The 22,213-nt window shown below is 34.9% G+C and overlaps 1 protein-coding gene across 1 annotated transcript in view; it reads left to right on the top strand.

The window, feature by feature from the left end:
- ELP1 (elongator acetyltransferase complex subunit 1) overlaps positions 1-21,993 on the top strand; it is a 65,726-nt gene extending 43,733 nt beyond the window's left edge. Inside the window, exons 24-37 of the mRNA XM_044000901.1 lie at positions 1,343-1,428; positions 1,917-2,065; positions 5,110-5,233; positions 8,275-8,372; positions 8,604-8,805; positions 9,725-9,786; positions 12,570-12,632; positions 13,044-13,104; positions 13,993-14,106; positions 14,408-14,519; positions 15,893-16,020; positions 16,559-16,713; positions 18,952-19,030; positions 19,732-21,993. Of these exons, the coding sequence (XP_043856836.1) occupies positions 1,343-1,428; positions 1,917-2,065; positions 5,110-5,233; positions 8,275-8,372; positions 8,604-8,805; positions 9,725-9,786; positions 12,570-12,632; positions 13,044-13,104; positions 13,993-14,106; positions 14,408-14,519; positions 15,893-16,020; positions 16,559-16,713; positions 18,952-19,030; positions 19,732-19,799 (1,501 nt within the window). The 3' untranslated portion in view covers positions 19,800-21,993. The remainder of the gene's footprint in view (positions 1-1,342; positions 1,429-1,916; positions 2,066-5,109; positions 5,234-8,274; positions 8,373-8,603; positions 8,806-9,724; positions 9,787-12,569; positions 12,633-13,043; positions 13,105-13,992; positions 14,107-14,407; positions 14,520-15,892; positions 16,021-16,558; positions 16,714-18,951; positions 19,031-19,731) is intronic.
- Positions 21,994-22,213: the final 220 nt, after the last annotated feature.

Raw genomic sequence — 22,213 nt, 5'->3', positions numbered from 1 at the left:
TACAGAGCATTATTTGGGTGACTCGCCTTAATATTGGGGTCCCAGAAATATGAGGGACCTTTTAGGTTCACCCTCCCCTCTGAACTGCCCTTTTTAGATATTTCTCCCAGGCCAATTAGAAAGGAGCCTTTAAGCTTTAATTCACAAAAGGATCAGATTTTATTAATTGGGAATTAATTAAACAAAGGTGAAACTAATAAAAATCAAAGATAAGGAAATAGGAAAATAGAAATACAGATAAATACTCTTAACTCTAAACTTAACCTATTCAATCCTCAGATCGTTTCCAATTAAGCTAGTTCAAAAGAATTTAGGGTTTCCTGTAATTAACTCACCAAAACCTGGACAGTCTGCAGTTACTCTCGCCACCAGGACAGCAGACGCCAGAGAGAGAGTGAACCCGCGTCACCGCCAGGGGAGAAGACCAAGAGACCGAATTCCGGAAGCGCCCTCCACCTCCCTTCAGGGAGCATTCAATCTTTCCTCCCCCAAAAGGGGAGGTCCTTCAAAAACTGCCTATGGAGAGTTCTCCTTCTGACCTCAGTAGCATAACCTCAGAGTGGGCCAGGTGTGGCCTCTCCCAAATGAATCAGCTACAAATGGCAATGTTAATCTTTACCACAAATAATTTTAACCACAGGACCCACATGTACAAAAATATTTATAGCACCTCTCTTTGTGGTGGCAAAGAATTGGAAATTCCCCATCAATTGGGAGATGACTGAACAAGTTGTGGTATATGAATGTAATGGAATACTATTGTGCTATAAGAAATGATGAGCAGGCAGATTTCAGAAAAACCTGGAAAGACTTAAGTGGACTGCTGAGTGAAGTGAGCAGAACCAGGAGAACATGTTACACAGTAACAGCAACATGGTTCTGTGATGAACTGTGATAGATTTGATTTAGCTCTTCTCAACAATACAGTGATCCAAGACAGTTGCAAAGGACTCATAAGGGAAAATGTTCTCCACAGCCAGAAAAATGAACTGTGGAATCTGAATGCAGATTGAACCATACTATTTCTACTTTTTTTTTTTCCCTGAGGTTTTTCCCTTTTGTTCTGATTCTTCTTTCACAACATGACTAATGTAGAAATATGTTTAATGTGATGGTACATATATAACCTGTATCAGATTGCTTTCTGTCATGGGGAAGGGGGGCCAGAAAGGAGGGAGGGAGAAAAATTTGGAACTCAAAATCTTATAAAAACAATTGTTGAAAACTATATTTACATGTAACTGGAAAAAATAAAATACTGTTAAGATTTTAAAAAATTTTTCAAAGAAAACAATAGTATGAGGAAGTGCTATTCATTACTTTTTTCTTCTTTCCATCTCAGGTACTGCCTATGTATACTGACTTCTCACATAAAAAAGACTAAACCAGAACTGGAAATTGTCTTACAGAAGGTCCATGATCTTCAAGGTACAATAAATGTCTTAATGTCACCATTTTAATGCATCTTTAATTTGCTATAAATCTATCTGTGGAACTATGCCATCATCATAAGACAAAATTAAAATTATTTTTTAAGTAACAGTAAATCAGTGTAAAATATGGGAGGAAATTGGGTAGGAAAGAGGAAGGGCAAAGGTAGTGTTGCATGTTGTATGCAAAAGGTCGGAGACATTTATGTTCAAATAGTGTCAACTCAGGCAAAATAATGGTACTGTTTTACTGCTCAAAATACAGACTACACTTTTCTCCATATCTGTTTTACATAAAATCCTAGTGTGATTGTTATTTTTCTTGCTTTTCTGGGTGTACTTGTATACATATTTTTTCTTCAGTAAAATTTCCTTTTAGGGGGATGGTTAGTGTAGCAGCACATTAGCATAAAACTTAGTAATAACCCCAACATAGTTATTATTGTCTTTTGTTGTGTTGACTTGTGTATTTTTAAATAATTCTAGGAAATACTCCATCTTCTCCTGATGCTGTGAGTGCAGAGGAAGCCTTAAAATACTTACTGCTTTTGGTGGATGTCAATGAACTGTATGACTATTCTTTAGGGACATACGACTTTGACTTGGTGCTCATGGTAGCTGAGAAGTCACAGAAGGTATAAATAATATCAGTAATTTTTTTGTTTGTTTCTTTATCTTTTTATCCATATTACCTTGATAGTGGCAATTGAAGTTTTATTCCAGAAACATTGATAGAAATGACAAAACTCAAGGACTTTTTCAAAATAGTAGGTAAAATATTGTTAATGCTAAGTAAGCACGTGCATGCTATATGCCATTCTGGAAAAATGGAAAGGACTATTTCTTACTAGTCCCAAATTTTACTTGGATTAAATTATGGTTTCTTGTAAAGCTAATGCTACTGATTCTTGAGATACTTTCTGCTTTGGCATATGAGTCAAAGACCCTGAAGAGTAAAATTTGCCCCCATCTTTCTGACTTTTTCAAAGCACATAATAGACATGCTCTACTTCTTTTTCCAAAGTTAGGTACAGATGGTCCATTTCTATTAAATGAGTCTGCTCTACCAGAGAGGACCAAAATGAATTGCCCAGTGGCTTAACATGGGATAGTGTCATCACAGAAACTAAGAATTGAAAGGGAAACTTCAGGGATCATCACCTTGAACCTGTGACTTCCAGCAACTGATTAAAGACTTCCAGTGAGGGACACCCCCTTTGTTTCCATCTCCCAGACCACCCTGAGGCAGCTCAGTCCATTGGACAACTGTTAGGTCATATCTAAAGCTTAAATCTTCTCTACAATTTCTAGCCATAGGTCCTCTGTGGGCAAGCAAAGCAATAGCAACCAATTGTCAAATAACTGCTGTATTCACTGTGGGTGAAAATGAATTGTTGCTATCCTCAGAGAGTTTACATTCTGCTGAACAAGGCTGATTCCTCATCTAAATTACAGTCTGTAAATATTTGAAAACAACTATATATCATCTTTATCTTTTTTTCTCCAGTGTAATTATCCTCTTCTCCTTCAGCCAGTCTTCATAGGAATTCTTCCATTCTTTCAACATCCTAGTTGCCCTTTTCTGGTCATACTTTGTCTTTTCTGTGTCTTTCCTAAAACCCGGAACTAAACATACGTGACTTGGCTAAAATAGTATACAGTGGAACTATGTATTACTCCTCTTGTACTAGACATTGCATCTTTTAATGCAGCCTAGGATAGCAGTAACTTTTTAAAAATTTTATTTATTTGGGTTTTCAACCTTTGTTTAGATGAGATTTCCAATTTTTTCTCCCTCCCTCCCCTCCCTGACCCCCTCCCCTAGACAGCAGGTAAACTGATATATAACATTAAACATATTTCTGCATTAGTCATGTTGTACAAGAAGAATCAGAGCAAAAAGGAAAAACCTCAAAAAAAAAACAGCATCAAAAACAAAAGAGATAGTATGGTCCAATCAGCGTCCATATTCCACACTTTTTTTTTTTCTGGATTTGGAGAGCCGTTTTCATCATGAGTCCTTTGGAACTTTCTTGTACCATTGTATTGGTGAGAAGAATCTAGTCTATCACAGTTGATCAACACACAATTATGATGATACTGTAGCAATAACTTTTTAACTAAGCAGCAAAGTGGATAGAGCTCAGGACTTGGAAATTAGGAAGATCTGCATTTGGATTCTTCCCCAGATACTTATTCTCTGTGTGAGCTTAGGTAAATTACTTACCCTCTTTTGGCCTCAGTTTCCTCTTCTATAAAATGAGGATAATAATAACATCTACCCCAGGGTGTAGGTGAGGATTAAAATGAGTTTTTATTTTTATATATATAGGTTTGAAAACCCTAAAGTACCACATAAATGTCAGCAATTTATTATTATTATTAACTTCCATGTCACACTGTTGCTTTATGTTGAGGTTATGGTCTACTAAAACCTTTAAATCTTTTTCACACAAACTGTTTAGCTTTACCCACTGTCCCCATACTGCTTTTGTGAAACTGAAGTTTTCAACCCAAATATAGAACTTTATATTTATCCAAGTTTAATTTCTTCTTACTCAGTTCAGCTTACTATTCTATCATGGATCTATTTTGGATCTGATTTTTGTCATCTAATTAGCTATCTCTCCAAGCTTCATGTCTTCTTCAAATTTGATGAGTGTTCTATCTGTGCCTTCATCTAAGTCATGAATAAAAATGTTGGACAGGATTGGACCAAGCATAAACTCTTTGAGTTCTCCACTAGTTACAACCTTCCAAGTTGTCATTGTCCCATTAATGACTATTCTTTGGGTCATGTCATCCAACCAAGTGAGAATACCTTCAGGAGAAAGACCATAGAGACTCATTCATTAGATCTAGAGCTAATAAAGAGACTTTAGAAGTTATTTGGTTCAACGCCCTCATTTTGCATATAAGAGAACTGAATAAAATTTAATTAATTTAGATAAGATCATACAAGTAATAAGTAGCAGAGCCAGATTTTAACCCAGATCCTAAATGGTATATTGGAAAGAGTGTTGGATTTGGAGTCAGGGAGACCTGAGTTTAAATCTTGTCTCGGTATGGGCAAGTCATTTAACTTGGCGTCTTTCTTCATCTGCAAAATGTGAGTATTAATAGCACTTAACTCAGAGTTGTTGTAAGAATCAAACAATATACATAAGGCACTTTGCAAACTTTTTAAGGGTTAATTAATGTTACCTATTTTATTGTTATTATATCTATTTTATATATAATATATATACATATAATTAAAATCAATGTTCTCTCCACTAAACCATGCTGATTCCCTCTGTTTTTTTGTTTTGTTTTGTGTAAATCTCCTATTGCTCCCTGTGGTTTTGGAGATTGGTGCTCAGTAAATACTTGATTAATAAATACTGAGACTTGTTTAATGTGCACCTCAGTATAACTTAAATTTATTTCAATATAACATTTGAAAACAAAAGGAATATAGTGAGAAATCTTTACAATTATCTTTTAGTTGGGAACTTTGATATTATGAGCTTACAAAATAGAGCATGAAAATTAAGTAGCTAAGGTGAAATCTTAGCTAAATATTAAAATGTATTTTCATGAAAAGTAAAAATGTTTTAGATTTTTGAAAAATTTAGCCTAAATTTATTCATTTATCATTCAAGAGAAATGAATATAGCAATGTTGTTTGGTTCTTCAGGATCCCAAAGAATATCTTCCATTTCTAAACACACTTAGAAAGATGGAAATCAATTATCAACGGTACACAATAGATAAGCACTTGAAACGGTATGAAAAAGCCATTGGTCACCTCAGCAAATGTGGTAAGTCTGTGACAGTATTTGTTATGTATCTTTATTATTTAGGGTTTTTTTTAAGGATAGCATTGATTTACTGTAATTGCACATCTTTAGCTAAATATATTACTAAATATTACATGTAATTCAGATTTTTAGAAATTGACTCACTTAAAATTAGGGGATATGGATACTTAAATTTTTTTAAACTACAAATTTAATCATCAATAAAAATAATGAAATAAACTTACAAATAAATAAAGTCATACATAAAAACCAAGATTATTATAGTGTATATTCTTTCAGATACTTGAACAAATTAACAAAAGACAATTTTAAAAAATGTATTTTTGGGGCAGCTAGGTGGTGCAGTGGATAGAGCACCGGCCCTGGAGTCAGGAGGACCTGAGTTCAAATCCGGCCTCAGACACTTGACACTTACTAGCTGTGTGACCCTGGGCAAGTCACTTAACCCTCATTGCCCTGGGGGGGAAAAAGGCTAAATTGGAGGAGGGAGTGGACACATTAAAAATATAATTGCAGTTTGACATCAAAAAATTGCCAAGACCTGGTTATTAGAAGAAATCATTTGTAATGAGAACCTGCATCATAATGGTGTCAGTGTGCAAAGAAATATTGCAGAGGTAGAATCAATAGTACTTAGCAACATATTGGATTTTCATTAAAACAATTTTTAAAAATAAACTTAATAACCATAAACAGACAAATATATATGCAAAATAAGGCATTCAAAACACTTAATTGGCAGTACAAAAACAGACAAGGTAACAGAAAACAAAAGGAGGCATGTTCGTTCTCTGTCCCTTTCCTATTCTGTCCAAGGTTTCACTACCTTTTGCTTTCTTCCTTTGTATGTTTGTAATTGTGTGTATATAAATATATATATGTATAATTGTGTATGCAAACATATATATACCCACATGTATATATATACATGTGGGTAATCTGTGTGTATTCATTTCGGCTTCTACCCGGTTTGCTTTGCATTCTTTTATAAAGGTCTTTCCAGTTTTCCTTGTGAACACTTTCCTTGTGTATATTTCCCTCTTTTTTTTTTAAAGCAACAGTCGTGATATTAATCCAATTTATTAAGCCATTTTCAAATTTTTATATATTAGACTGTTTCCAGTGTTTTTATTATTATAAATGATATAGCTAATGAGTATTTTCGTACAATGAGGAATACTGTTTTTTACTGATATGCCATAAAATGCACCTTTTTTAAGAAGAAGGTCCTATTACAAGAATTAAAGGGTCAAAAGATAGGATTAAGATTTTTGTGTTTTTCCAGGTTGCTTTATAAAATATTTCTATGCGTTTTATAACTTTTTCTCTTTTTTCTTAGTATTTTGATTTGTATTTTTATGATTATTTGAAAAATTTGAGCTTTGTTTCCCATAGTTATTAATGGATTTGTGTTTCCTCCTTCATAAATTGTCCAACCTTTGACTCCATTGAAAGTGTTTTTAAAGAGATATTTCAATTAAAGTTCAGATTCTTTATATCAGGTTTTCTTAACACAGGACACTGCATCATTCTATTCAGTTTGATTATGAATGACTTCATGAAACATATAAGAGGTCATCCATAACACAAAAAAAGTTAAGAACCCCTGTTCTAAAACTTGGGCATCAACCTGACCTAATAAAAACCTTATTTAGTAATTAGAACTAATGTGAAAGTTTTTGTAAGAGCTTAGTAAAGATTCAAGGAAGACTTAATTCTACATTCTTCGTTTAATAATAAGCTATAATATGCTAGAAACCCAAGTACAATAATATTTGTACAGTTATGATTGAAATATGATGCCATGTCCTTTAAGCCATCATAGCCCAGTTCACTCCCTAGGAAGCAGACTTCAGAAGTTTGCAAGTTCATAGGAAAACAATAGCTCCTGGTTTTGACAGGGGTTATCTCACTACCTCTCTCTATGGTTACTTCCTTTAGTAGCTCAAGTCATTGCACTGGCAGGGATGAACAACCTTCCACATCAGGGTAAAGGCAGCACTTCCAAGGAATGCAGTAGTAGCAGGCCACAGATGTAAGAAAATTTCACTTAGAGAAGCAGCTGTCACTTTAATTGTATCCTGAAATAATTGAACCTGAAGCTTTCAGATATGACCATGGAAAAGTCATTGTAAGAAACCTCAAAATTTGTTCCCAATTGCTGTTTCTAAAAGACAAAGCAGTTTACTTATAGACTCAACATATAGTGGATCACTGTTTCATTTCTAGAATTACTTTTGTGATCGAACTTCTCCTTTGTCAGCGTTCAGTATTTCTTATTTATTCTGAACATGATTTAAAGGGTGAGGCCTCTTCTCTTTAACTAATTTGAACTCTTTTATGTTAATGGAAAAGCCAAATTTATTTTTCATTGTTTTGTTCAGCAAATATTAATCATAGGTATGATTAAATGAGCACTTATTAAAGTCCAATTACTGCACTGACTTTTAAGATACTTTGTATATATACATGCATATATGATAGATATATATATACCTGTTTGTATGTAATATACAAGTATATAATTGAAGTAAATATTATCTACATGCCCATATATATGTGAAATTGAACCTACATTCAGTACACTGTCTTGAAATCTTATGGTAGGTGAGCCATTTATGAAGTAAACTGTTTTACTACAAAAAAAGAATAAGTTACAAAGTGGCAAATTTCAGTTCAACTTAAGGAAGAATGACCTGGTAAATAGCTTTCCAACAGGTTGTCCTCAAAGGTAGTGAGATCTTTAAAAAGATGACAGAGGGGGCAGCTAGGTGGCACAGTGGATAAAGCACTGGCCCTGGATTCAGGAGTACCTCAGTTCAAATCTAGCCTCAGACATTTGACACTTACTAGCTGTGTGGCCTTGGGCAAGTCACTTAACCCCCATTGCCCTAGCCAAAAAAAAAAAAAGATGACAGATCCATTTATCTCTCAGGGCCATTCTAAATGGGATCACTCACTAATTGGGCAATTGAACTAGATGGTTTCTTACATCCCTTCTAATTCTAAATTCTATATTTTAATTAATTCTATTTCCATAGGACCTGAGTATTTTCCAGAATGTTTAAACTTGATAAAGGACAAAAACTTATATAATGAAGCTCTGAAATTGTACCCATCAAATTCTCAACAATACAAGGTATGTGGTTTGTTATCTCAAGGCTTTGTCGAGTTTGTGGCAGCATTATTTAAACTAGTATTGTACCAAATAACACTATTCTTGACTTTGATGTTTATCTTCAAGCTGTTTAGACATCTTAGCATCCTAAAATAAGCAGTGAAAAAATGTATGACCGAGCTGGCCTGCATTGGGTCTATTTTATTGATACTGGAGTTTTAGTAGTCTCATTTATGCTTAAATTTACTTTAGGATATCAGTAGCATTTATGGGGAACACCTGAAGCAAAAGAATCTTTTTGAACAAGCAGGACTAGTATTTGCACGCTCTGGCGCCTATGAGAAAGCCCTGGATGCTTTTGTGACCAGTGGCAGCTGGCAGCAAGCCTTCTGTATGGCAAGTCAGCTGAACTATACCAAAGACCAGTTGGCCAGCCTGGGCAGAACTCTGTCAGGTAAGATTATATATTTATTTCACCAGTTCTGTATAACCCTTTTCTTTTTGTTGTGTCTCTGCCTTGTTTGTACATTCTTGCCGTGCCTAAAGGTAATCTACACAGCTATCATTTAAGATTGTGAATGATAGAATAATTAAATCCAATATGATTCCAGACAGAGCTAGTTTCTAATTTGGGGGGTAAGAAGGTTGTAGATTATGGAGTAAATGGGGAAATGAAAACTCAGAATAAACAAGTTAAGAACTGGCCTGTAAGTAATTCACAAATAGGAGAATAGGAATACATCAATGGAGCCAGAGAGCTTCAGGGAAAAATGATTTTCTATAACATAGCAAAGAGATTTCTTCAACTTTCTGTTTTGTCCACAACACTCTGGTTGGGAAGCACTGTACAAGTCATATAGTAAAGTCATACTTGAGTAGAGAATAGTATTCCACTTGTATCCTGCAGTTCCCTCTTTGCCAATCAGAGGAACCAAAAAATGGAAGGAATTTTTTATTTCAACAGATCAACACAACATTTTCTGGAAAAAAAGTTTTTATATATTGTACCATGGTTCCTTTGATTAGCAAGTCTCTGTGTTAAAGGAGTAAATAAATTAGGTTGCCCTTAATCAAATTAGTGATGTTTAGTTTTTCTCATTTCTCTTCAGATTCACTATTTTTTAATCCTGTACGGGATTGTCCTTAGCTTCATAAGACCTTGATAGAACACCATTCGGTCTAAAGGCATTTATCTCCACTCTCTGATGACTTAACTTCAGATGATTGGGGATTAAAATATTTCTTTTCCAACATTAAAGCAGTGTGAATTAAATACTTCCATATGAATGAGTTTACCTTTGTAAGTTTCATGGAGGGGTTTCTAATTGGTTTCTCTTGACAAATCATCTGTTAATGACATCCTCTTTTTACAGGAAAGCTAGCAGAGCAGAGGAAACACAGTGATGCAGCCCTAGTTTTGGAGCAATATGCTGAGGTAAAACTACTCTTTTCTTTCATGTTAACTTCCTTCACCAAAAAGGGAGAAAAACATGTCCAAGTCTGTACCAGTCCTAGTCAATAAAGTGGAAAATTAGTATGCCCTAATTTGTAAAGTTAGTATACCTTTTCTTTGGGGGGGATATGTTGTAGGATTTCTCTTGAAAATGCTTTATAGTAGTTGTTAGAGCAAAGGTCTGCTTTGAAAAATGCACTAATCTTATTTGCTAAAGAGTATCATGTTTACTTTTTTAATAGTTGTGTTTTTAATGATAACTCATTGACTAGGAAATAAAGGAAAGCAAATTGTTATATGGGTCAGTGGTAAGAGTAAATTGTTATATAGATAAATGCTGCCCAAAATACATGATTTCAACACAAATATCAAACAAACTCAATGGGGTGTCTCTCCCTACCTGCTTATGTTATCATTTGTTGTTTCATATTGCCTTAAGTGGCTTCATGTAACCCTACATTTCCAGTAATCCACAAACCAGATCAGAAAGGAAAATTGAATATACATAAGATTTTATGATAGTAACCTTAAATAAATCATTCAGCTTTTATTTTGTGGTTTATTTACAGCAAAAACTAAAAGGATAGCTATCGTGTTTAAATAACATATTCTTGCTCTTAAGTGATCTTTATTTTTTATTCAGTAAGTGTGACAAGAAAGGATGATTGAAACTTTTTTTAAAAATCAGATATTAGAATCAGTCAAGGGATGATTGTTTTGGAAACAACATAATTAATGTACTACTTGTAAATCTGTATAATGTAAAAATATACAGGTTGTCACAAGAGGCTTAGGAAAATTTTAAGCTTCAGTAGCTTTAGGACACTGTTTATATGAAATCTGAAGCTTCCAAATGAATGAGTAAGCTGTCACTACCTTACTTTTATTGAAAAGGAAAATTTTGGAAGTAGAAAGCAGAAATTTTGTTTGTTTTACAAGAGACGTGATACAGAAAGACAGTTACAATAAGGAGATGGAGCAGAATCTATTATGCTTCAGCTGACCTTAAAAAAAAAAAAAGGAAGGCTAGGCATCATGATCTCAGAAAAAGCAAAAGCAAAAATAGATCTAATTAAAAGAGAAACATCTTAGTCGCGTCTGAATCTTTATGACCCGATTTGGGGTTTTCTTGGCAAAGATACTGGAGTGGTTTGCCATTTCCTTCTCCAGCTCATTTTACAGACGAGGAAACTGAGACAAACAGGGTTAAGTGAATCACATGGCTGGTAAGTGTCTGAGGCCAGATTTGAACTCAGGTTTTCCTGACTCCAAGCCTGACACTCTTTCCACTGTGCCACCTTTTTGGTTTTTACTCTCTCATGTTATTAGCAGATAGTAAAGTGATTTATAAATAATGATACATTTTATGGAGATAAATATCCCTAAAGGGCCTAATCTTAAAAAAAACCAAAACAGCCTTTCATGTTTTAATTTATTCTGGTTTATCAGCAAAGCAGAGAGACTACTTTTCCTATGATCTTAAACAGCCTAGGCCTCCAAAATTTGCCCATTTCACAATAGATCATTGGGGCCAGGGTGGGGGATGGGGGAGAGGATACTGAGAGTCATTTTAGCAATGTGAAAACAAAAGATATTAATAAGAAAATAATAGAAGAGTGTCCTGGTGGTCAGTCAATAAAGAAAAAAGATGGAAAGAGGTTTATATAAATGAATAGAATGGCATTAAAAAGGGGGGAAGATGTTGCTCTAATGTAGAACCATGGATTAGGTTTACATAAATATGCCTCACAGCTCTTTTATGGAATGCACCCATAACTTTCAGGTATACCTATAATATGTCATCTTAGCTCTAAAGAAGTAGTAGGAAAGGGGCAGCTAGGTAGTGCAGTGGATAAAGCACTGGCCCTGGATTCAGGAGGACCTGAGTTCAAATCCGGCCTCAGAGACATCCTTCCTCTGCCATGGAATCAGATATGCAACTTTGAGGATGGCCTTCACCCTCCCTAGACTTTCCCAAGCTGAAATGAGGAAATTTGACTAGGTCATCTCCAAGGTCCTGTCTAATGCTAACATTTTGTGATTCTAACTTCCAAAGATCAGTTCAATTGTTAGGATGCCATGGGTACATATAACTTGAATTTCTTCCCAAAATGTCTAACATGATGTAGTAGAAGGAACACTAAATTTTGAAGCAAGAAATGTAGACTCTAATCCTGGCCTTGCTGATTAGAGCTAGGTCACCTCAGACAAATCAATTAAATCTCTCAGCCTGTTTACTCATCTCATACAATGAGGGCAGTGATATTTACATTGTCTTCCTCACCAAGGTTAAGGAAGTAAAATGCTTTATAAACTATAAATGTTACCTATTGTGATTATTGCTTTTACATGGCATTTTATCATTCATCCTTACCATAGTGTGAGTAAATCTTAGTAAGTACCCATTATATAGTTAGAGAAGTGTGGATTAAATCAGTATGAAATAGTAGATGATCTGAAAGTGAAAGAAAGTACTTCTGCCTCCTAATGCTGTACATTGACTTCCAATCCAGTGTTCTTTGTCCCCTTTTGCTTTTCTTAGCAAATACATTAAGGAACAGAAAACAATTTAAATGTCATTTAAGATAATAGAAAGTAGCGAGAATCCCAATTTATGTTGTCCTTTAAGTGGGTGTGGGGTCTGATCTGGCTGGATTATAGAATTTTGACTGTATCTTAATTTCACTTATTTTAACTTCTTTGAAAGCTGTTAAATGTTGAGGATTATGCATAAATGATTACCTTGCCTTTCATTTCCCTGTCAGGACTATGAAGAAGCTGTATTATTGCTATTAGAAGGAGCTATTTGGGAAGAAGCACTAAGATTGGTAAGAGCATTTTCAAACTATTGTTTGTAATGGGTATTGAGTTAAGGTAGTGAAAATAGAAAGAAAGTCACCTGAAGTCTTTCATCTACTGATGGCAACTAATGAAATAGCTCATGTGCTGTCTGAGGGTCCAAAGAAATATATTTAGAAATGGCCAGTATTTTTTGTTCTTTCATTATAAATATTGAAATGAGCTCAGCCCTAATGTAATATATATTTAAATTTGGTCTGAAATTAGTAAATTTTACTTTTCTTAGCTTTTATTGAACCTGGTACTCCAAGTTGCCATTTAGTAATTCACCAGAAAAGATGTTCACTTTTTAAAATGATGTATTCATAAAGAATATTTATTTATCATTGGAGAAGGCCTGTTCACATTGTTCCTTTTATTGTTGTTGTTTTTGCTATTAGGTTTACAAATACAACAGGCTTGACATCATAGAAACAAATATTAAACCTTCAATTTTAGAAGGTGAGTGTTTTATTTCATTAAATGGGGCCTCATGCTTTAGAATGTCTCATTCAAAACAGAGAGGAAGGGGGCAGCTAGGTGGCACAGTGAATAAAGCACTGGCCCTGGATTCAGGAGGACCTGAGTTCAAATCCGGACTCAGACACTTGACACGCTTACTAGCTATGTGACCCTGGGCAAGTCACTTAACCCTGATTGCCTCAGTTTACTCATCCATAAAACGGGATAATAATAGTACCTCTTTCCCAAGGTGGTTATGAGAATAAAATGAGTTAATATTTGTAAAGTGCTGGGCCAGCCTTAAAGCACTATAAAGAATGTTTCAAAAGTCTTAGTGTAGTTTTAAGCTATTAAAGCTTAAAGCCATTATTATGTATGCCAATCTTATAAATCTGATGGCTTTTTTTCAGTCCCTATTCTCCTTCACTTCTTTGCATCATTTAGCATTGTTGGCTATCCTTGAAGCCTTCTTCCTTGATTTTCAAGCTTTCATACTCTACTAGTTCTCCCACCTTGAGTCCTCATTCTCCTGTTCATTTTGCTCATTTTTCTTCTTGATGCCCTAAGATAGGTTTTCTCCCCGAGATTTAGTCAGGTGATAAAATTATCTTTTTATTTTAATTTCTATATTTATTTCAATGCTTTTATTAACCATAATATCACCTCACAGACTGGAGGCTGGAATCTCACTTTCCTTTTTTTTTTCTAAATTAAATTGTAAAATAGGTATTATGTTGATTAGTGAGAATTTTGCTGTCTGGTTAGAAAACTTAAGACCCCAATTTCTTCCTGGGTTGGGTTTGCTTTGTTTTTGTTTTGTAACCTTTACTTGTGCCTCTTTGCCTTTAAAACCATTCCAAAATGTGTTTTTTCCATTTTACCACACAGCCCAAAAAAACTACATGGTGTTTATGGAATCTCAGACAGCCATTTTCACTCGCCATAGAAAACGTTTACTGGTGGTTCGAGAGTTAAAGGAGCAAACCCAACAAGGGAATCTAGGCAAGTGCTAAATGATTTAATTTGCATAATAATAAGGCACTTTGCATAGGTTAAGCAAAAAGCTTATTCTATCACTGTATGTTGTACTTCATGGTAATATTAGAAAAATAACTTGAGTTATAATGAATCTTACCTGCTCTTATTTAACTTTAACTTTTGTGGCTTTAACTTATTTTCAAATTATGTTTTTTTCCATTCAGGTGTATCATAGTCATCCTACCTTGTTAAATTTAAATGTTTTTGGAAAGGAAACACAGAAGTGAATGAGAGTTTTTTTATATCTATCTCTCTTCTCTTACAGATGATGACATGCCAAATGGCCAGGAGTCAGACCTCTTCTCTGAAACTAGCAGTATCGTGAGTGGTAGTGACATGAGTGGCAGATACTCTCACAGTAACTCCAGGATATCTGCGTGTGTATTCTGATTATTAAGCAACTTATTTTATTCCTTTCACTGTGATCTTCATACTATAAAATGCAAATGTTTGGCATTTCCAGGACAGAGGTTGTAGCATATAGTAGTAGAAAGAGCCCTGATTTTAGAGGAAGAGAGCCTGTATTTAAAACCTGTTTCTGCCATTAATTTGCTGTCTGGCCTTGAGCAAGTCATCCATTGCTGCCAGGCCTCAGTTTCCTTATTTGTAAAATAAGATGTTAGGACTAGATGATATTTAAACTCAGTCTGAATAATAACATGAACTCATTGAGGCAGCTAGGTTCCCCTATGCCATTTCCTCAATTACTATTTTAGGATTTAATTTTCCATTAGTTTCTTCCCTATATTTAGTTGTTTGAAGATAATTTTATTTGATAGAGAGTAAAAAATCAAAATTCTAGTTGTTAATTCTGCCTTTTCTTCATCACTCCTATTATTGTTCTCCACCCAAAGATCATCACTTTGCTCTCCCAGGACAAACAAAAAGCCCTTAAAAAAGTCTTTCGCATTAATTTCAAACTTCCGTTGAATTAATTTAAATATTCTGATAGTGTTTTAAGGGACCTTCATTCTCTTACATTCATCCACAATTACCTGACCTTCAGTTTACTTGGTCAATGAATTCTTCCTGTTCAAGAAACATGAATCTTTTAGTCATCTCCCTCCCTCTTAGGGGCTAATACTGGAATCATTTTTGTTTGTTTCATTGGAATTTCTTTCTTGAAAGCATTCCATCCCTTTTAAACTAACTTCCCTTGTGAAATCCTAGGCCTTAAGATAGAACCTATCTTTTTTTTTTTTTTTTTGCAAAATCTGCTCTCCATGAGCCTAGGATATTTGGATTGGACTATGCCTAATATCTTCCTTTTATCCGTTACAGATGATACAATCATGTAGCCACTTCTCCACCCAAAGTCTCATCATTCTAGTTTTGGAACTCCTGATGTGGAGTGGGGGTTGATTTTGCCAGCCTAGCTAAATCTGCAGATTTGTTCTCTATCCAAACACAAAGGGATTCTGACTTTAAGCCAACTACAGGGAGGCAGCAAGATGCACAGTACCTGAACTTGAATTTGCTCTGCCACATACTCTTTGTGGAACTTTGGGCAAATCACTAAACTTTTCTTGGCTTCAATTTTGTTATCCCGGTGAAGAATTTGGACTAGATGTCTTTAAGGTCTCTTCCAATTCTAAATGTACTCCAAATGTAAATTTCCTTTAGGCAATTTCTTTCTTAATAGTAGTTCTCAGTCATTTATGGATTGGTCTCTACTGTCCCACTCTACTCAGATTCTCTGCCCCCATGACAAGTTCTCCTTTTTGAAACTAATTTGCAAATCTCCTAATAGGAGATCCTCCAAGAATCGCCGAAAAGCAGAAAGAAAGAAGCACAGTCTGAAGGAGGGAAGTCCACTAGAAGACCTAGCTCTTTTGGAAGCCCTAAGTGAAGTGATACACAGCATTGAAAAATTGAAAGGTATGTTCTTGATGTTCATGTGCCAGATGTGTTGATTGATGTAGAAACTGCTTCTTAGGAGGAAAGTTCATAATTTTTTGAACAGACTTATTAGCTAACAAGAAACTAGTAACAGGCATAATGTCCTAGCCATAAGAAACAGACTTTTAACAAAGGAGCCATTTGTGCCCTCATGACATGGCCCTGCCTTTGGAGTTGATGTAGTTGATAGGAAATGAACACTCCAAAGCAATAGACTTCACCCTGGATTCCCACAACTAGCGATCATAACTTGAATTCTTAACGGCACCACTGAATTAAAGGAAATCAGTGGGAAGGGTGGATGAAACCACAGTATGACTGTGAAGTTAATCACTGAAAACTGCAGGTTTATTGTTTGGAGGAGAGGAATATGTAAGGAGATTACAACTGTAGTATATAATATTGTCTGTGTTGCTTTTGGGAAAAAAATCTGCTATGCCTCAATATCATTGAAGGGATTGATGATGCAATTGCTTATTTTTAGGCTCTGATGTCATCTCAAATTTATTCTCCCTAGATGAGATTTACCAGCTTTTAAAAGTACTCTTTCTCTTTGAGTATGATGAACAAGCAAGAGAATTACAAAAAATGTTTGAAGATACTCTGCAGCTGATGGAAAATTCACTCCCAGAAATTTGGAACCCCTCCTGCCAACAGAATCCAGCTATTCCTGTAAGTTTTCACTAACTTGATTCTCTGAAATTACATAATTCATATATTGCATTGCTTTGTTTTCAAACTTCCATTTTATAAGGAAGGGAACTTATGGTTTGGTTCTTTTCATTGAGTTATCAAAAATAAATTTGCTTGGATTTTTTATTTTTATTTTTTTGTAAACTGATAAATCAGGGTTTTTGGATTGGTAAACAAAATAAAAATCCAAGAAAATTTTGGTAGTCATCACAATAAAAAGGGACAAGATTAAAAGGAAGGTTTAAAAATGAACAGAAATGGGATGCATGAATACTGTTATCCCTAAAACTTAAGAACTTTCTGGTTTTCTAATCATTTTCACATATTCTACTTTATTTGATCCTCACATATATACCTTGTAAGGTAAGTAGGGTAATAAGCATGTTGCTGAGCCTACAAAAAAAGGTTAAATGACTTAACTGGGGAAGCAGCTAGGTGGCACAGTGGATAAAGCACCAGCCCTGGATTCAAGAGGACTTGAGTTCAAATCTAGCCTCACACTTGACACTTAACTAGCTGTGTGACCCTGGACAAGTCACTTAACCCTCATTGCCCTACCAAAACCTTAACTGGAACACACAGTGAGTCTTTTATTTTTATTACAAACATGACAAACATCCTGAATATTTCCAAAAAGGAAAAGACGGTTGTATGTGACTCCAGCATTGATAACAGCATTTCACAGAATTTAAGAGTTGGAAGGGACCGTCTTATCTCTTTCCCAAAAGAGAATCCCTATTAAACACACCTGGCCTGTAGTCATCCAGCCCCAGCATGAAGACCTCCAAGGAAGAACAATTTGCCAGCTTTAGAGGCAGTCTATTACACTTTTGAACAGTGTTCTAATTATTAGGAAGTTTTTCCTGACGTTAAGGCAGAATTAATCTCTGCAACTCCCACCCATTGCCTGTTAGAGCCCAGCAGAACAAGTCTAATGCTTCTTCCCTTTAGATTATTTAACACAATTAGCACCTGCTCTGTGAATCTTCTCTTTTTCAGGCTAAAGTTCTTCAGTTCCTTTAACTGATTTTTTTATGATATACAAGGGACCCCAAAAATCTTAGTGCCGTTTTATGCTAAGCTTAGCTTAAAGCTAAACTTAAAACCATACTAAGACTTTTGGGACCCTTATTAGAGTCAAGATCATTCGGTATCCTGGTTGCCATCCTGTAGATGGTATTCTACTTATCAGTGTGTTTGAACTGTGATGCCCAGAACAGAAGCCTGCATTCCAAATAAGGTCTGAAGAAGGCTTCTTGACTTTAGATGCCCTTTAGTGGTTTTAAAAATTTTATATTTTTATTAGATGGTGGTATATATTCTCTTGGTTTTGTTTTCTTTGTGCTGTATTAGGTCATGTAAGCCTAGGTGTGTCTCTGAATTCCTCATATTTATCATTCCATGGTAAGGGTGGGGGTGGTCCAAACCTATGATATCTTTGGTCAGCAACTGTTCTGCAACTTCTGCTCTTATGGAATTCTTGAGGCACTCAAGAGGCTAAGGGATTTGTCCCTGGTCACATAGCAAGTATGGCCCAAGGTGAACCTTGAACATGGTTCTTCCTTACTCTTTATCTACTTGCTGTGCTGCCTTACTAGGCCATGATAATATTTTGGGATTCAGTTTAGGGTTTTGTTTGTTTGCTGGTAGCTTTCAGCTCACATTTCTCTTTTCTTATGTTCTTATTCATATATTTGAATAACTACCTATTGTCACCTAATGACAAATCTCCTAATGAAAGTCAAATTAAAATTAGATATATTTTAAAGTGATTAAATTCATTGAGATTACAACTTTTTGGGTAAATAAACTTAGAAGTTTATAATGTCTCTTTTTTCTCCTTTTACTGAACATTCATCATCTCAGACACCAAATCTGTGCAACTTTGGGGAAAATGACAGAACACTTTTTTTTGTAGCATCAGTTGGTGAATTCTTGGCAATTTTTTTTTGCATGCGTACATGCATAATAGGGTTCAGATTCTCAAAATCAAAGCTTTTTCCTCTAGTAAGAAAGATTTGAAAAGTCTACATAAAGCCATTTATAGGAGTTCATGAATTCTTATTCCTGACAATTGTGTGGCTAAACTGGAAAAGTGTCTTGGAGAAACCCTATCCTCATTCATCCAGTGAATCCTTTGAATGCTATAGACATTTTGTACCCACAACAAAAAAATTCCTGAATGTGCTGCCAATGATATATCTGTTTTCTACATAGGTTCTGGGTCCCAATTCAACTGCAAACAGCATCATGGCTTCCTATCGACAGCAAAAGGCTTCAGCTCCTGTGTTCCAGGGTTAGTTTTTTAAAGAAATGTGGATATGTTAATAAGTTTGTGGTCACTATTTTCATAAGTTCTTGGTTTTAGATTGATAGGAATGTGTTTAGCATTCAAGTCAAATTCCATTGTAGCAAACTTGATGATCATTAAGAGTATCCAAATTCCTCGATTATATTAGAATTTGATTATATTAAATTTGATAGAGCTTTAGAAATGTGAATGAACTATTAGCTGGAAACCTCATGAAATCTGAACTGAGTGGTGTCAGTGACTCTAGGATTTTTGATGCCTCCTGAAGTTAGATGCAGTGACATGAGGAAACTGGAAAAATGATCATAAGTGAGCAAGATTAAGAAGAGGACAAAATCCCAACCTCCCTACAAAGTTTTATTTTTCATTTCTTAGTGTTGAACCATTTAAATGAGTATTGCCTTTCTATTGTGAAGGGAAATAATGTGTAGTTCTAGTTCCCAAGAGCATCAAGTGTAACTATTTCTGATAATAGACAAAAAAGTGAGTTGAGAATCATTCATATCTTTGGTTCCTGTTAACGGTTTATCAACTATATGTAGAAATGTGCGGTTTAAAGGGTCTTAGAATCCACAGGTTTATTTCATTTTTAGCAAATATTTTAGCTTCTCCTAGTAAAGATGTTTGCTTTCTATACATTCATTCAGATTTTTCTATTTTCTTTCCTGTTTTTTTTTTTTTTTTAGGTGCAGAACTTTTTATACCTCCGAAGATCAATAAAACTATCCAGTGGAAACTGAGCCTTCTAGAGTAACTCTGATACCATTCGGAGGTGCTCTTAGGGTGAATAGTATCATTTTAAACTCATCTCAGTATTTTGCCATCCCCACCTTGAGGTCCTAATATCTGAACCTTGGAGAATATAAGAGGAATATCTTCTGAAATTACTATTGCTTTTTGGGTCAGACTTTGTCTCACAACTTAAAATTATTTTTTTCAGAATACTCATCTATGCTACACTTCTCATTTTTAAAAACAGAGACTTTAATCTGTATACAGCACCAAGTTACAAGTATCTTACTAATGGTGTTTTTAAAAGTCAGTGAGTGGGGCAGCTAGGTGGTGCAGTGGATAGAGCACCGGCCCTGGATTCAGGAATACCCGAGTTCAAATCCGGCCTCAGACCCTTGACACTTACTAGCTGTGTGACCCTGGGCAAGTCACTTAACCCTCAGTGTCCTGCCCACCCCCCCCCAAAAAAAGTCAGTGAGTATTGTTATAGTACAGGAGTCAGGACTGGCTTCTCTTTTCACTACACTGTTAACACACAGTGGCAGATCACTTGGTCTTTGTGCCTCATTTTTCCATCTTTAAAATGAGAATAATTCCTGCTTCCCACCTCACAAGACAGGAGTATTGTGAGAGCATGTGACTTCATGCCCATAACATGCTTTAATTTCTTGGCAAAAGGCAAATATATATGAATAATAAGTTGTTGGCAGGTTACCACCTAAAGAGTTGTGGAAATTGATGATTTCTGTTTTTTTCCAAGTTAACTAAAGCATAATAAAAAGTTTTATGGTTCCATTGAATTTTTAAACTCTCCTATTTATCAATTCTCACTTAGTTGGCAGTTGTTACTTTCATGAAAATTACAGGTTATACCGTAACAAATCATAAGCTTCCAGGTGTTGAGTTTTTACCTCCTATAGTTGGTCTATTGTGGACTATTATACTGCTTTAATACTTACTGCTAATGAGATAGCAGTGTTAGAAGATTAACTCAAATTGAAATGCCTATAAAATGCTGTTACATTCACAACAGAATCTAGCAGAGTGCCTACGTAGCATATATAATGTAGTAATCACTCCTGGTTCTCCAAAGATTGTTTCGTTTGGTTAATGTCTTAGGCAAAGTGTCAGACACTATTTTGTTTTGATTATTGGTATTTTGATTTCCATTCCATTCTTTTTGACACATAGATTTTTTTCAGGATAATTTCCTCTCCTATCTTGAGGAAATAAGTTAGAATTAAAAGGTAGAGGGGGTGTGGGGATATAAATGTTGAGCTTGACAGTCCAGTTTATTCTGATTACCACTTCGTGGCTTATATGTCTTCTCCAAAACCTTCCATGAACTGGCCTTTATATGAAATAAAACTATAAACAACCCATATATAGATCTTACTGATTACAGAATATAAACCCAGAAATTCTATATCTGTTACTTTAGATAGGTATAGAATACTTACATGAGCATTTTTACATATTTCCTTGCCTTTGGTAATTTTCTGATAAATCTATAGTAAAATTTGTCATGTTTGATATTGGTTTAAGCAAATTATAAACAAAATTTTAGCTTCGAATAGGAATAAAATATTAGCAGAATTTTGCTTCCTGCAAGCCATAAAACAGGTAGGATCACATGATTTAAGAGTTGAAGCAGATTACAGTCTGGGCTCTATGATAATTTGGCATTCAGTAAGCATTTATTAAGCACATACAATGTTTTTAAGGCTTTGTAAAAATGTATCCAAAAATTTTAAATAGTTCCTACACTTGGGGAGTTTACATTTTACTAGAATCTCAAAGGAGTTCTTTTACTGCCCAGAGCATTAGTAAGAATACCAGATCTCTTCAGAATGCTAAGACTACATCATTTGAAGAATGACCCAACAAATTGTGGAATGGAATGGAATATTACTATGCTATAAAGAATACAGAGAATCCTGAGGGAAAAGGTGAAGCAAGCTAAACCAGGGGAAAATGTATATATGCCCAATGATTCCAACTATGTAAGTGAAAAATTAAAAAAAAAAAGTTTTTAAAATCTGTTACTATATTGAACAAACTTGGACCTGAAAAAGGAGAGATGAAAATACACTACTGCCTCACCCTCTTTGCCGAGGACATCCATACTGCATGTACTTGTGGGGGTGAGAGATATATTGAGAATTAAAGTGCTGTAAAAATAAAAGCTATCAATAAAAATGTTTGTTGAAGCAAAATATATGTATATACATGCACACATATACAATCAATTTATAATCATCCTTTTCTAAAAAATTTACTAACATAGTTTGGCAAGCCAAACTAGCTGCAATTTTCATCTATAAAATAATTTAGAGGACTAATGCTTAAGTATCAGAAAAGAGGTTTTGTGTTTTGCTGAGCTCATTTTTATTAGATAATAGACATTTGGATACCCCAAAAAAGTCTTTGTTATGA

Source organism: Dromiciops gliroides, chromosome 1, assembly GCF_019393635.1.
Source record: "Dromiciops gliroides isolate mDroGli1 chromosome 1, mDroGli1.pri, whole genome shotgun sequence".
Classification (NCBI taxonomy): domain Eukaryota; kingdom Metazoa; phylum Chordata; class Mammalia; order Microbiotheria; family Microbiotheriidae; genus Dromiciops; species Dromiciops gliroides.
The sequence above is the reverse complement of the archived record's forward strand: the minus strand, read 5'-3'. Positions and strand labels throughout refer to the sequence as shown.